The 15,837-nt window shown below is 36.5% G+C and overlaps 1 protein-coding gene across 1 annotated transcript; it reads right to left on the reverse strand.

The window, feature by feature from the left end:
• Positions 1 to 8,447: 8,447 nt before the first annotated feature.
• LOC145122099 (protein CYTOSOLIC ABA RECEPTOR KINASE 9-like) lies at positions 8,448 to 12,804 on the reverse strand. Its single transcript, XM_079057760.1, has 3 exons — positions 12,357 to 12,804; positions 9,437 to 10,089; positions 8,448 to 8,801 (listed from the first exon to the last, which is right to left on the reverse strand). Exons 1-3 carry the CDS (start codon positions 12,802 to 12,804, stop codon positions 8,448 to 8,450), a joined length of 1,455 nt encoding a protein of 484 aa, XP_078913886.1.
• Positions 12,805 to 15,837: the final 3,033 nt, after the last annotated feature.

Raw genomic sequence — 15,837 nt, forward strand, 5'->3', positions numbered from 1 at the left:
CCTCCATAGTTCAACATAAAGCAAGCTGGAATAAGCTCTTTAGACCACTATGGGTCCAGATCCGAAGTCTCAAAATGAATAGGGGCCATATTCTCACAACTCCTTCCAATAAAAGACATAAAAACTCTACATCTATGGATTCCTTCAACAAAACAGATAAAGGGGCGACATAATACCTCAAAGATGAAGTCTTTTGCTCGAAATCCCCATATGCACAACCTCCTTGGTCCCCTCCAAGCTGGAATCACCTCCTTCTTGTAAGAATCAATCACAAAGATCAAGAAATGGCTCCTTTCCTCTCACAAACGCTCTAGCTCTTTTAGGGTTCCTCTCTGGGGTTTGGTAGCCGCAAGTGACGACCCTAAGGGCCTTTAAATAGGTCCCAAACCCAAGAAATTAGGGTTTCATTAAACAGCGTGGACTCGCCAAGTCCACGTATGGACTCGCCGAGTCCAGTCATTAATCCAGTCCAACAATGTGCGGCTCTACTCGGCGAGTCTAAGCGCCTACTCGCCGAGTCCCTCTCCAAAACTCAAAAATAATTAGATAAATACAGTACCTAGAAATCCAGATGTTACAGGTTCATTATGTTTGAGGGGGATGAGTCGGAGATCTATAAGGGTTAGAAGGTGATAGACCTTCGTCGAGCCCAAGTGGGGTGAATTAAGTGGCTGTTCAGATTGAGGTTGTGTTGGTGTGGGTTCAAGAAACTCGCGAGCGTAGGTCGACATCTCCATTGTTATTCATATTATGTCGTGGGATTCGAATGTGTGACCCGAACTCCTGATTGGTTGCAAGATTCGGCTCAGGATGTGTGGCATTTGTGATGGTTTGAGTATGGTAAGTGATGGGTTTAGAGCACTATAACATCCCTATGGTGCACATACAACCCTAATGCTTTGGATCTAAGTTTTCTCTAGTTATACATGCAATATTCATTTTTCCAAAGCATGAAACCTAACTAGCATACAACTTTGAAATTTGAATCATAAAAATTAGTTAGAGGATTACCTCTTTCTTGTAGCTTGTAGAACTTGGCCTTACAAGAGCTTAGCACCTCAAATGTGATGCCTCAAATAAGCCACAAACAACAAGAACAATGGAGGATAATGAGAGAGAGCTTGGAGGCACCAAAATCGGCTAGCTTCTTCTTAGAATACACTTGTTTGTCCGATTTTAGGGCTTAGGGGTCAATCGTGAAACAATTCCACATTCCTTAAGATAGTCGTGGAACTCAATACTAAGATACTCACCACCTCGATCGAACCGGAGCATCTTTATCTTCCTGCCTATATGATTCTCTACTTCTTGTTTAAACTCCTTGAACTTTTCAAAGGTTTCTGACTTATGCTTGATTAAGTAGATATACCCATATCTGCTATAATCATCGGTAAAAGTCACATAGAAGCGGTTAGCATCCCTTGTGGCGGATCTGAAGGGTCGACACACATCGGTGTGTATGAGATCCAACAAACCCTCAGCTCTTTCACAATAACCAGTGAAAGGTGACTTGGTCATCTTTCCAAGTAAACAAGATTCGCACGTGTCATCCGACTTTAAGTCAAATGACTCTAACACTCCATCCTATTGGAGTTGGGCTATGCGCTTCTTGTTGACATGTCCAAGACGACAATCCCATAAGCATGCTTTGTCCAAACCATTGGACGAATGAATATGCAATACATTATTTCCTAAATTGTCTACAACCATAACAGTTTCATATATACCATTACAAGGCAATGCTTCAAAATAAAAAATACCATTATAAAAAGCATTTATAGAACCAATTTGATTGTTAAATGGAAATCTAAAACATTGTTTATACAAACGATGAAAAGAAATAATGTTTCTCCCCATATCAGACGAGTAGCAACAATTATTCAACTCTAAATTTAACCCACTACTAAGCAATAAATAATAAACTCCAATATTGGTGACAGACGACACTTTCCTATTCCCCATGATTAAGTTCATCTTCTCGTGCTCGACATCCCTACTTCTTTTTTGACCCTGCAAATCAGAACAAATGTGAAAACCACATCCTGTATCAAGGACCCAAGAATTAGCATGTGATGAGTTATTAGAGGGAATAGTGTAAATAACTGCGACGGTGGGTTTTATCTTCCCATCCTTCATGTCCTGCAAGTATTTGGGGCAGCTTCGCTTCCAGTGCCCTTTTTCATGATAATGGAAGCACTCTGCTTCCTTTGGGTTGGATGAGGGAGTAGCAGAACCACCTTTGGACCTACTAGAAGAGGATCCATCACGAGAGTTTCCCTTGTGATTCTTTATTGGAGCTTTCATTTTCTTCCCTTTACCATGTCCAATTGCTAGGACTGGGGCAGCAGTGGTAGGAGTGGGTACAACAGATTTGCCTTTCAAACTACTTTCAGCAGGTTTCAAAAGGCCTTGAAGCTTGATTAGAGTAACTTCCTCCTTGTTCATATGATAAGTCATTCCAAACTGATTATAACAAGAAGGTAAAGAGTGTAGGATAATGTCGATAGCCAACTCTTCATCAAAATTGACATTCAACTTCAGCAAGCGGTCCACATATCATTGCATCTTATGCAAGTGGGCCGTGATGGACTCTCCATCCTTCATTTTTGTTGTTATCATGGAGGAAATGATTTCATGTCTTTCCTGTCGAGCACTTTGATGGTACTTTTCCATCAAGTCTTGGTGCATCTCAAAAGGCCAGAAGTCCTCATATGACTTCTGAAGCTCATGATTCATAGTGGCTATCATGATGCACGACACATTTGTCGCGTCCTTCTCATGAGCCCTATACTCAGCTATCTGTTCAGGAGTGACATTAAATTTATCAATCTCCTTAAGCTCTTTGTCGAGGACATACTCTTTTTCCTCGTATCGAATGGCCATGTGGATTTTTCGAATCCAATCATTGAAATTTGATCCATCAAATATGACCCTCCCACATAAGTTCATGAGGAAGAAAGAGCCGGAAGGGTTGGAGCCAGCAGTGTTTGGGGTAGACATCTGAAAAGAAAGACAAAATTTAAATTAGATAAGGATCCTTAATATAACACCCAAATGAAATATTAAGGCTAGGACCCAACACAATATTCTAAAATTCGGAAGAGGGATGCCGTAATCCAATTGCAAAATATTTTAAGGTAGGTAAATGACGATTTACTAATTTCCACATTGAAAAACGAAAATGAAGATTTTGTTTTAAATGAATTGAAAATCCTAGATGTTTGAGATTCATTGAACTTTTCAATGGCATGTTTAAATCTCGATTATTCCCTTCAAGTTTGTGACTGGGATACCGAGGATCACAAACAAGGTGTGAATAACCATGAAAATGTGTTTGGTACTCTCGATGTCATTTATCACCTAATCAATGTGTCGGTTAACCACACACACTCCATTGATCTATGATAAACATTGAGCTACCCTTTGCCACCCTTGTTAGTCCAGGTTAGTGTGCCGGTTAACCACACACGCTCCACTAACGACTTGGCAAGGTGCAAAGTGCAATTTCATGGAATAGCACCATTTTCACATTTTACCTAAAGTAACTAAGATTGGGAATTTATGGAAAACATTTAGGTACTTTTATAATTATCATTATACTTTTTTATGAGAATTAATGTCCAATCCTAACGTTCGGCTAACGACCCTCCACCAATCAAGGAAGCGGTGGGTGAGAGTGGACACCCATTCAACTGCCATTTTATAGGCAGTTTCCTTATACCCCCCTTATAGATCAACTTCGTGAATGAGGCCTACTAACGGTAAGACTGACTTGTCTTATACATGTATATAAGTATTAATCCTTTTAATATTATAATAGTATAAGGGTTGAATTTTAAACTTTTAAAATTCTATGATTTAGAATTTATTGTTTCATAAATGAGACTTTTCAAATTCCAAAACTTGAGGGCAAGTTTTGAAACTCTTCAAAACCTCTTGGATTTTAGAACTTAATGTTTCATTAATAAGACCTTTCAAATTCCAAAACTTGAGGACAAGTTTTGAAACTCCTCAAAACCATTTAGATCAAATTTTAAACTAATAAAATAATCATATAATTTTATCTTTTACCAATTTGACCTAATACTACTCATATAGCAAGATAATTTCAAATCAAATAATACAAATAATTAGCTTGTCATATAATCTAGCAATTATCATAAAATTTGACAATTTATCTTTTAATTAGATGAGGATAATCATTACCATATCATAAAAAAAACAAATTGTCACACTCAAAATAGTTTGTGGTAATGATCCTAATCCAAAACTGGCCAAAAAAAACTCGAAAATCTGCAAGCAGACGATCCTACTCGTCGAGTTCATGGCATGGACTCGACGAGTTCATCACATATGATCCAACTTATCGAGTTCTCATATGGAACTCGACGAGTCCAGCAGTCAGTGGCCAAAAAAGACATTTTTTTCAGCTTTGAAAATCAAACAATTGCATCAATATAACAAAAAACAACCGTATCTCTGATACCACTGATGGGTTTAAAGCACTATAACATACCTATGGTGTACATACAACCTTAATGCTTTGGATCTAAGTTTTCTCCAGTTATACATGCAATATTCATTTTTCCAAAGCATGAAACCTAACTAGCATACAACTTTGAAATTTGAATCATAAAAATTAGTTAGATGATTACCTCTTTGTTGTAGCTTGTAGAACTTGGCCTTACAAGAGCTTAGCACCTCAAATGTGATGCCTCAAATAAGCCACAAACACCAAGAATAATAGATGATTACCTCTTCTTAGAATACACTTGTTGTCCGATTTTAGGGCTTAGGGGTCACTTGTAAACCCTAATCCATTCACTTAGGCTTTTGATCCAATAATTCATTTGGACTAATCACTTCATGGACTCTCACATAAGCTTAGTCCATCACTAATCAATCATGGATCATTAGCCCAAACTATATGTATCATTGATTTGCATAATCAGCCCCTGTCAATTTAATCAGTCTCCTTTGATCACTAAATTAATTCCAAATTAACCCTTGATCAATACCAATTAAATAATATGATTTCTCAATTTATATATTATTCTTATAATATATTAATAAATCATAAATAACCTTTTTCTAAAATATCCTTCCTATCAAATTGCTCCGGTGAATGCAACCCAAATGGACCATGCTACTATCGGGTCAAATACATACCAACTATAGTTATGGGCTTAGACACCAAATCCAACAGTAAGGCCATGAGTAGTATCCATGGTAGGTTGGAGGTGTTTTAAGACTACTATGGGTCCGTAGCATCCACTAGTTCGAGGTAAACTATTAGTAGAAATGGTCGAGTGTGATGGGGAATTAGTTCGTGCCTTGGGCACGTCGATCAGGGTTGTCGAGGAGTACCCTATATTTTGGGTTGAGGACTGTTGGGGTCTGGGTCGGAGTCGAGCCTGTATAGCTTAAGATGAGTAGGACCCGTGGGTGAGACCCGTATGATTATGGTAGATCAGGTGGGTCCTGGTAGAGACCGTTGGGTCAAGGTATTGGATCGTGAGTTATAGGATCAGGTGGGGGATCAGGGGTTTTAAGCTGGGTAGCCTTGCTGTTTTTGGGAACCTGGTGGTTGGACCACGTGCGAGACTGGTAGTCTTAGAGATGGTTTGGGAGTAATTATTTAGTGGTCATGTGAGGCGTTATCGGGAATCAGAAGGTTGTGGTGTGAAATGTAAGCGTAGAATTATGGATCTCGGGTCATTAGTTGAGTATCAGATCGGTTGGGTGAGATCTCGAGTTTGGAAACCGTGTTTGTTTTTGTCTGAGACTTTCTCTTCGGAAGGATATGGGTTAAGGACTAGGAATGACGAGGGTGTTAGTTGAAGGGTTCAGGACTAAGGGATAGTTTCAATTTTGTTGGCTGATCAGGCTCTTGTGTTTTAGTTTGGTCTATCTGTGTAGGGGTCAATCAAGTATGGGAGTTCAAATTTTCAGATGGATTTCATTGTATGATTGATCATGGATTTATTCATATGTATTAGACGTGGGTGGGTCGGCTCGTATGGCTGTGGGAAAACCATGACATGTAAGGAAATCATATGATGGGGATTCATTCAGAGTCATAGACCCGAAAGGAAAAGTTTTTGCATCAAAGGTGACGTGTTTGGAGATAATAATTTGTTTGGTATGAAGGTTAAGACAGCAGAAGCCTTTGTGGTTGGAGGGATAACCGAGAAAGATGTACGAAACAGAATGATGTTCAAGTTTATTGGTATTGGGTAGATGTAGCTAGCACAGACAACCAAACACACGGAGATGAGAGTACGTAGGCTTAGTATGAATGAGTTTTCGATAAGGGGTACCATTGTGAAGGGTAGTAGATGGTAAGATGTTCAAAAGATGTGTGGCCATGTGGAGAGCTTCTACCCAATATGTAGGGGGAAGATGGGCTTGAAACAGGAGGGTACACATCCTATTATTTAGAGTACGAAGCATGCGTTCGGATTTTCCGTTTTGTAGGGAAGTGTAAGGGCACCAGAAACACATGTGTATACCGTTAGAGTCACACAGTTGATGAAATTTAGCATTGTTGTATTCTTTACCATTGTCACATTGAAATGTTTGGATGTCGTTTAAAAATGATTTTGGACATAGGCACGAAAGTGAAGGAATTTATAGAATACATCATATTTCAATCTAAGAGGATAAACCCACACAAAATAAGAAAATTGATCGAGAAAAATAAAATAATATTTTATTACACCGTGACCTTGTAATGGTGAAGTCCACACATCAGAATAAACAACTTGAAATGAAAACAGAGCATGAGTGTTAGATAATTAAAATGACAAACATGTATGCTTGCCAAGTTGACAAGCATGACAAAATAAAGGAGAATCCTTTTTATTACATGATATACAATTGCTAGATATTAAATGGTTGAACACGGGTTGACCGGGATGACCAAGTCGTTGGTGCCACAAGGAAGAGCTGAGACTAAGAATTGAGGAGTGGGGGTGGCCACCGGATAAAGATCACTCGTGCTATCACATCGAAGGACGATACGTTTGGTGCGAAAGTCCTTCACATAAAAACCAAACTCGTCAAATTCAATACAACATTTGTTATAACGAGTAAATTGGCACCCAAAAATAAGTTTTTTTTATCAAAGGGCCTTTAGCCTAGCGGTAAGGAGTGACTCTCTCAAATGAGAGGTCATGGGTTCAAGTCTCACTAGGAGACATACATGGTGTTTACGATTAGATTAGGTGTATGTTAGTTTTCCGTTTAAAAAAAACAAACAAAAAAAACAAAAAAAAAATAAAACAAATAAACAACAAATAAACAAAAACAAAAACAACATTTTTAATAATTTTTGGTGTAATAAGAATATTTTTTAGGACAAGAGTACGAAAAGGATTTAAATGAATATGAGATTGAGCAAGTTTAGTGACCGGAAGACGAGATCCATCGCCGACTAATACCGATAAATTTGAATTGTTGCACGTATTGCTAAAAGACTTGAGAGTACCTGCATCGACGTGAAGGTGTGCGGTTACCCCGGTGTCCATGTACCAATCTGCATTGCATGGATCTTGAAGGGTCATAGTATTGAACGCTTGTAGTAAGGCAGTCGGTTGATCCATATTATTCGGGTATTGAAACCATTGCCAGCTGTTGGGTTGGTTATTGGGCTGTTGTGTCATAGAGAAAAAAGCATTTTGTTGGGCTGAAGTTGGATTTGAAGTGGGCCAATGCTGATGGAAAGAGGAATTTGCACCATTGGGTCATTGAGCCTGATAGGTCATTGGATATGGCAACAGGCCACACTGCTACTGTTGACCTTGCGACGTCGACCAAGGGTAAAAGCCGCCCCATCCCTAATTGTTTGGACCGCGACCAAAGCCATTGGCGTCGAACTTGCCCTGCCCTACTCCACTTCTGCCGCCATTCTGACCGCCTCTGTTGCCGTCTCGCTAATTTCAGCTACCGCCTCTACTCCCTGGATTGCGGAATCGAGAATTAGAGGGCCGATTTTGGTGCTTTGTTGCGAGAACAGTCGGTGAAGATGTGATATCTTGGTGTGAAGCTTGAAATTAGCATGAGTGGTCTTTAATCATGAATCGTTCTTCAAGTGTGAGCATGGAGCGCATCTCAAGGAAAGTAGGAAACGGCTTCCGATGTCGGATGGCGGTGACGACATTAGCAAATTTAGGAGATAAGCCATTGATGGCATAAATGACTAGGTTTCTTTCAGGTATCAGGGATCCAATGTTAGCAAGAAGGTCGGAGATGGACTTGATGCAAGTGCAATACTCCATAACTAAAGAATCTCTAATGGTGATGGTACGAAGTTCATCATCTAATTCCATAGCTTTTGTCTCTTTATTCTCATGAAACAAATCTTCAATGGTCTTCCATACGTCCGCTGCTGTGGCGCTTGGTTTGAGAATAGACCGGAGAACAGGTTGAGTGAGAGTGCCATATAATCATTGTTTGACAATATTGTAAATTGTCTCCCATTCTGGATCATCTTCAATCTTAGAAGTGCCATCAAGATGACCATAGACTTTGTATCCAATGCAACGAATTTTAAAAAGTTCTTTCCAGGAGTCATAATTCAAGCGGTCGAGATCAAGAAGAAGGGGAACATAAGATTTAATGTTGGGCATCCCATAAATTTTATCATTGGGAGAAGGTTTAGGAGTAGAAGAAGATCCAGACATGATGAAAAACGAGAAGGGAGAAGCTTTGAGGTAAACAGAGAGAATAACAGATGTAGTAGAATAGAAGAAGATGACGACCACGGGAAGGGATCGGCTAAGGTTAGGGATGATAGTAGTCTGATACCATGTTACCAAACATAATTTCCCATGAAACGGCATCAACCCTTTACGTGTAAGATATATATATATACATACATATATATATATATATATATATATATATATATATATATATATATATATATATATATATATATATATATATATAAAAGAAATATACAATTGGGCTCGATGTACAATAGTGGGCTAACTAAAGAACATAATACTTGGGCTAACAAAGATTTAGCATACAAATACATATATCGTCTAACAATAATTATTTCTCCCGCTTCAATTTTTTGATCGATTATATGTGGTTTGTAACAATAAACAATGTAAAAAATATCTACCTTTACAAAAATATACCGACATTGTTGACCAGCATTTTTCTCAAACTTTATGTGATTATGGTGGCATATATGGCTATGTTATGGTGGATACTTCCAAACAAATGTAAGATAACGGAAGAAGAAGATGATGGTAGATTAAGGATAAAAAAAATGAAATACAATAAAATTGTGATATTCTGCATCTCCTTTCTGTGTTATAAAAGAATGTTCTATACAAAATGGGTTGGATGCAACTACAAATGTATACCTAACCGTTCAAATTCACAATGTATATATACTATCAACCCATGACAGGAATCATACAGGCAAATCCTTTTCCAGCGAATTGTCCATACAACTCGATATTCTATATGCAATTTCCGCCATATTTGGTCTTGCCATCGAGTTCTCTAACAAAGCCATATTCGCCACGTTCACAAGAACTCTAAGTTGGTCGGCATTCACTTCACCATTTAGCTTCGGATCCAACATACCCATCAGAATATCCACATCATGATGTTTTCTACACTCATTCGTCCACTCTGCTAGGGTTACTGACCCTTGTAGTGATTTCATTCCAGTTATAAGCTCGAGCAATAGAACACCAAAACTATATACATCACTCTTAGGTGATACTAGACCTGTGTTGAGGTAATTCGTATCAACATAGCCTAAAGAACCCCGTATGATTGTTGGGGTTTGGGCACTCTGTGTATCATGCCCTAACTTACATAATCCAAAGTCTGCAAGTTTAGCATGATCGTCGTTGATGAGTAGAATGTTGGACGACTTGACGTCTCTATGGATGACTGGAGGGTCTGCGACTGAGTGTAGGTAGTCTAGGGCGTAGGCGATGTCTAGGGCAATGCTTAGACGACTCGACCATGACAGAGATCCTGAAGATTTGCCTTTGCGGGTGTGTAGCCGATCAAAGAGGCTCTTGTTTGGTATATATTCCAGTAGAAGAAGCTGTTCACCTATAATTGATACAGACAAAAATTAATTAAGCCACTTATGTAATGGAAAAACATATTAGTTTTAATATATGTAAAAACATGCTTCACAAATTACATTTTAGATTTTTTGTAAAGTGTGGAAGCAATTGGACAGTAATCAATTCAAAATATATTTTAGTGATCACAGACAAAAAAAAAAAAAAAAAAAAAAAAAAAAAAAAAAAAAAAAAAAAAAAAAAAAAAAAAAAACTCAAGATGAAGTGCGTTGTTTTTAGTATTTTATACTTTAAAAAAATGGTAAAATAAACTAGATATTATTAATTGTCAAGAGTACATAAATTGTGCTTTAGAATATGATTTTACGTGATTATTATACATATTTTATGTATGTGACATGCTCTCTACATCCGTTCATTCAATGACTTTCAGCGTATGTTTTTTATTTTTTCAAATGCGACTAAATTATGTATATTCAACGTTTTTAGGATTGAGTTCCTAATTGTAGGATTGTAAGATCCTACCAACAAACGTAAAATGATCCCAATCTAAAAAATGTTTTAAAAACCGGTTTGAACATATAGTAAATGTTATTAAGCTTTTTGATATTTTGTATTCATCTAAAATTATATTTTGTTTCAGTATTATGGTTTATTTTCTTTTTGATTATATAGGTTGATGTAAAACTGATGATTATGTGTTATTTTAATATATTTTTATACTGATCTACAACTTGTTTTTATGTGAAATTTTAATATTTGAAATTGTACACGTCAAATTGTTGATTTATATATACACGTATGTATGTATGTATAGGAAAATAGGAAAAATCTAAAATTATAATAAGTAGTTGACCAGGCGGTCGTACCAAGAACCAGTCACTATACCGGTTCAATTAAAATACCGGATTTTAAAAAATTGAATCCAAGCAAGATTGTTTTTAAGGCAAGATCATAGGATAGTAGAAAATAAGCCGATCTGATCCTACCAATTTCTGTAATTTGGTAATAAGAGTTAAAAGTGTAACCTTAAAAGTCTTTGAAACCTTAGCAAATGTATCTCACATATATATAGAGATGAAATGACTGACTTGAAAAGACCTGTAATGAGAATTATAAGCTTTGACATTTTCTCCATGTTGTAAATAATTAGTGCTTTTGAGAAGTTACAACAATTTCGTTTGAATTATAATCTTATTATATTTCTAGTTGATGTATTAACTTTTAAGTTTATATTAATTTTATATTTGTGAACAAATAGACGAAAATGTACTTTTTATATTGTAAATTTATAACTAGCTAGTTTGTCTTTTTGTCGAATTTAACCATCCCATTCATGATCGTGTAAACGGAATGTGAACGTTGACAACCTTGATTTTAGCAATTATATGATCTTTTTGATTTTGAAATGAACGAGGCGATCTTTAAAACTGAAAATAGTATATTTGTGCTTGTTTCTTCTTTTTGGAAAGAATACTTAGTTATCGTCAAGATAACCCCTAGGAGTAATATAACCCTAGGACAATACGGAGGAGTACAAAACTAGGAATATGCATTCTCAACTATTGTAATGATATCTTTATTATGTTCCTTTTTCTCTTTATGTCCGTTTGGTTGGGTACGACTTGACATGTATACAAACACAAACTAACACAGGAAACAAAAAAGGATAGTATGACTAATTAATAAAATATGCACACCACTAAAACGTAAATGCGACCCTCATTTCTATCATCAATTACCCACAAAATATATATACTGGTTTTTCTTTTTCGTTCTATTATTTTATCTTAAAATGAATTTGAATAAACAATCAAAAACTATTAAATTTGACATGCACAAAACTAGCTAATTCCAAGAACAACAATTAAGGTGTACAGGTTTAAAGTGGGGTTTCAAGCATATCATATAAAATTGTGTTTTGTAATTGGGCTACATAAATGTCAGTTCAAAATATCTTAATCTGAAAGACAAAATATTGCTCATGAATAAAATATAAGTTCACATGGATGTATTATTATTATTATTATTATTATTATTATTACTATTATTATTATTATTATTATTGTTTTGATATTTAAAATTATCACCAGAAATGTGTAAAAAAAAATTAATTAACTTATAAGAATTAGTTCTAATTATTATAATAAAATTATATATAACCTCATGAATGAAACATAAGTTCAAAAACCAAAACGCAAAGATTAACGTGTTGTAATTTAATTGTAATGATGTTGTAATTATAAAGAGAAGATATCTATTAAAACCTGCAAATATGTGAAGCTTAATTACCTTGGTCTAAGCAAAAACCCAACAAGCCAACCAAGTTAGGGTGAGAAATCCTAAGCAAGATAGATACTTCATCAAGAAACATCTTCTGGCTACCACCCCTCTCTTCCATCACCCTCTTAACTGCACCAAACCGACCATCACCAAGCTCAGCGAGATAAACATATGATGTGGCACCAACACCTATCCGTATTCGAAAATTCCTAGTTGTGGCTTTGATTTCCTCAAGTGCAAAAGTCCGAATACCCTTGGTAGTAGATAATGAACATAAACCAATGTTCTTCTGATTCTCACCGCCTTGTGCTTTAGCCGAAGATCTTGCTTCTGCTTGGTTGTCTAAATAAACTGCCCATTTCTTTAAGAGTGCCGTGAGAATGATAATCAATACAATTGCCGCACCTATCCAGTAGCTTTTTATTGCTGATTTGCCTAACCCAAGTATGGATCCCATGATTATGTAATCTTGGCCCTTCACACTACGCAGTCCCTTACAAGAATTGACAAAAAAAAAAAAGGATTTTGGTGTGGGTTCAAGAAAATAATATTTGGGTTACCTTAAATATTTTTTTGGTTGTCGTCACTCCCTCATGGTAGCATATGAACATTTACTCAAGAGAGAGGAGTTAGTTATGAAGTGTTGGAATGTAGGGATTGGAGAGGGTAGGCTTAAGTTTGTATTACATATCCTTTCGTTTGGAGTGTAGTGGGGTTGAGGATGTTAAGCAAGTCAATACGTTGTTTGAGACATGGGAATATATGAGATGTATGTACTTAGCGGTCTCAATTGTGTCCTTACTTATTTTACCGTTGAATTTCTGATCCAGAGAGAAATCTCTAGCAAGCCAAAAGAAAGTTCAGTCACTTTGAACATTACACGAAGATAGGGTTCAACCTTATCTTGAATTATTGTTTTTTGCAAAAGTTTTTGTATGTGAATTCTAAATATAAATTGTTTTCTCTTTCATAAGAAAGGAAATTAAATAATAAGATAAAACTTGATATTATTAAAGACCGATACAGAAAAAACCAACTAGCTAGGTCTAGCTTGGAGTAAAATAAATTTTATCCGACAAAAGGCCAAGATTATATTTCTCTTACAATTTACAACATTGATGTAACATTATTGTTAACGTATTATATGTTGTGTATGTTTGTATTATTTGTATATGCAGCCTCATATTCGGCCCATGTAGCCTTTCTGTATGGTAGCTTAGCCCAATACTTGTACATGGAATCTATTTAATTATGGTAACAAGAAAGACTCCATAATTAATTACATTAATTACACGAGTTGTCATGTGTCAAGTCTCTATTAAAAATAGTTAATTTGGATCATCCCTTGTTTGGTTAAACATTACATATGTCATCTCTCGTTACTTTAAATTTGCATATTTCATCATTTGCGAGACATGAAATGATTATTCTGTCCTTTTTATTTTATTTCTTGATTTAATTTTTTTTACAATTGTATAATATACAAAATAAAATAAAAAACCTCACCCCACCCACCTTATCCTAACCCCTTCCCTTCTAAACCCTAGTCACCACCTTCGGACCATCACCGCCAGCGGAGCACCACCTACAAACATCGGTCACCACCTCTTTTTCACTCATAAACATCATCAACAACCCTTTTTCCATCGTTCTTCTTCCCAATAGTCCACCATAACTAACATAACCCCTTATTTTTTCTGAATCTGCCTTCATCCATAAGGAAAAAAAATACACCACCACCATCATTATTCTTTAATTGTCAACCCCTACACCTACCCCACAACCACCAACCATAGCTTTAACCATCGCAACCCCACCAAGTCGACACTTCTATGAAAAAGTGATCACACAAACAAAAAAAACGGAAGAAGAAAATCTCATGTTCATCGATTTCTTAACCAGTAACGTCCAATTCTTGATCTATACTCGATTGAAACGGAAATAGGAAGAAGACACATCTGGTGATCGATTGGAGGGAGAAGAAGACATTGTTTGTGTCGATACTTGTTGTGGTGGTTTCGAGTTACAGAGAAATTAACACATCGATTTATCACCACAACCGAGAATCACTGGTTGTTCCCCTCTAAACAGCGCACTGACAGTGTTATCCGCCATCGAAAATCTTCGGATGGTACATCGCGTTGGCCTCGATTGAATCGTACTAGATCCCCAATCGACAACTAGGGATTCTGAACTTCATGTTGACGACGAGGGTGGTGATGGCGATGAATCGGGTGAGGATGGTGACGACGATGAGGTACCGTCGGCGAGGTCATCTACTTCCAGCAACATCATCTTTGTCCGATGATTTGGTCAAAGTGATTGAAGAGATTATATGGGATGGTGTTTGACAGTTTGAGTGCCTGTACAAGTGATAAACATTTGATAAACAATTTTTTTCTGATAAAGTAATAACTAATAATTAATAAATCAATAGAAAAATAAATAAGTAAGGGTAAAACATTCTTTTTATATTGGAGGTGATGAAATATGCAAGTTTTAAACAAACAAGGGACGGTCCGAGTTAATTTTTGAAAATAGAGACTCAACGTGCCTATTGGCACCTGCACGAGGGACAATTCCTGTAATTTACTCTATAGGAAAATATACCATGAAACATGGGATCAACGCGCCACGCCTAAACGCCTAAACTTCTTTTTCTACATTTCTCATTATGATAATTAAATAGAGTACATGCAAAAGTATTAGACTAAACTACCACAAAGGCTATATGGGACGAATAAGATATTGTGTATGTTTGTGTTATTTGTATGGCATCATATTGTCACATCTTATAAACTATCTCCTCGAACTTCTCCTTGTGTGTTTCTTAGTTACCGTACACACCGTCGTGGCTACCGTATTTAAATTTTGCCATAAATAAGATTGTTAAATCACGTCATGTGGTTTTTGACGAGACACATCATTTATGTTTGGATTAATGACACCGATGACTCCTTCATCATTTATTTTCTGGATCATGATGCCGATATTTCCGACTCCAGTGCCACCTCATTACCTCGATCTCCTGTCACCTCTTATCCACGCCTAATCATACCGACCTAACTAATCCTCTTGTCACTTCTACAGCTACATTTGTTATGATAGCAGCTCCTCATGAACTTGATATTGTTGAAAATAAACCAACTTCTCTGACATCAGCTCCTTTCTTGTAACATCTATAAAATTCATGCAAATTTAAAACTTTTTCAAACATCCAAAAGCCATTAGTTATTACAAAATGTTTTCAAAATAGTTTCATATCATAGAATCCCAGAAATTAAAGTCATAAAATGTGAGGATATGCACGATCAAGCCTTCGCCTTCCCGCGGTCATCCGAAGTACCTGAAACAAAATCAACAACTGTAAGCCCGAAGCTTAGTGAGTTCCCCTAAAAATACCAACGCCATACAAATCATAACAATATCATAACAAACAACATGCATATAGAGTCTTTAGTATGACTGGACTGCCCTCACAGGGCCTTCA

Source organism: Lactuca virosa, chromosome 6 (genome assembly GCF_052849685.1).
Source record: "Lactuca virosa cultivar CGN04683 chromosome 6, Lactuca_virosa_CGN04683_v6, whole genome shotgun sequence".
Classification (NCBI taxonomy): domain Eukaryota; kingdom Viridiplantae; phylum Streptophyta; class Magnoliopsida; order Asterales; family Asteraceae; genus Lactuca; species Lactuca virosa.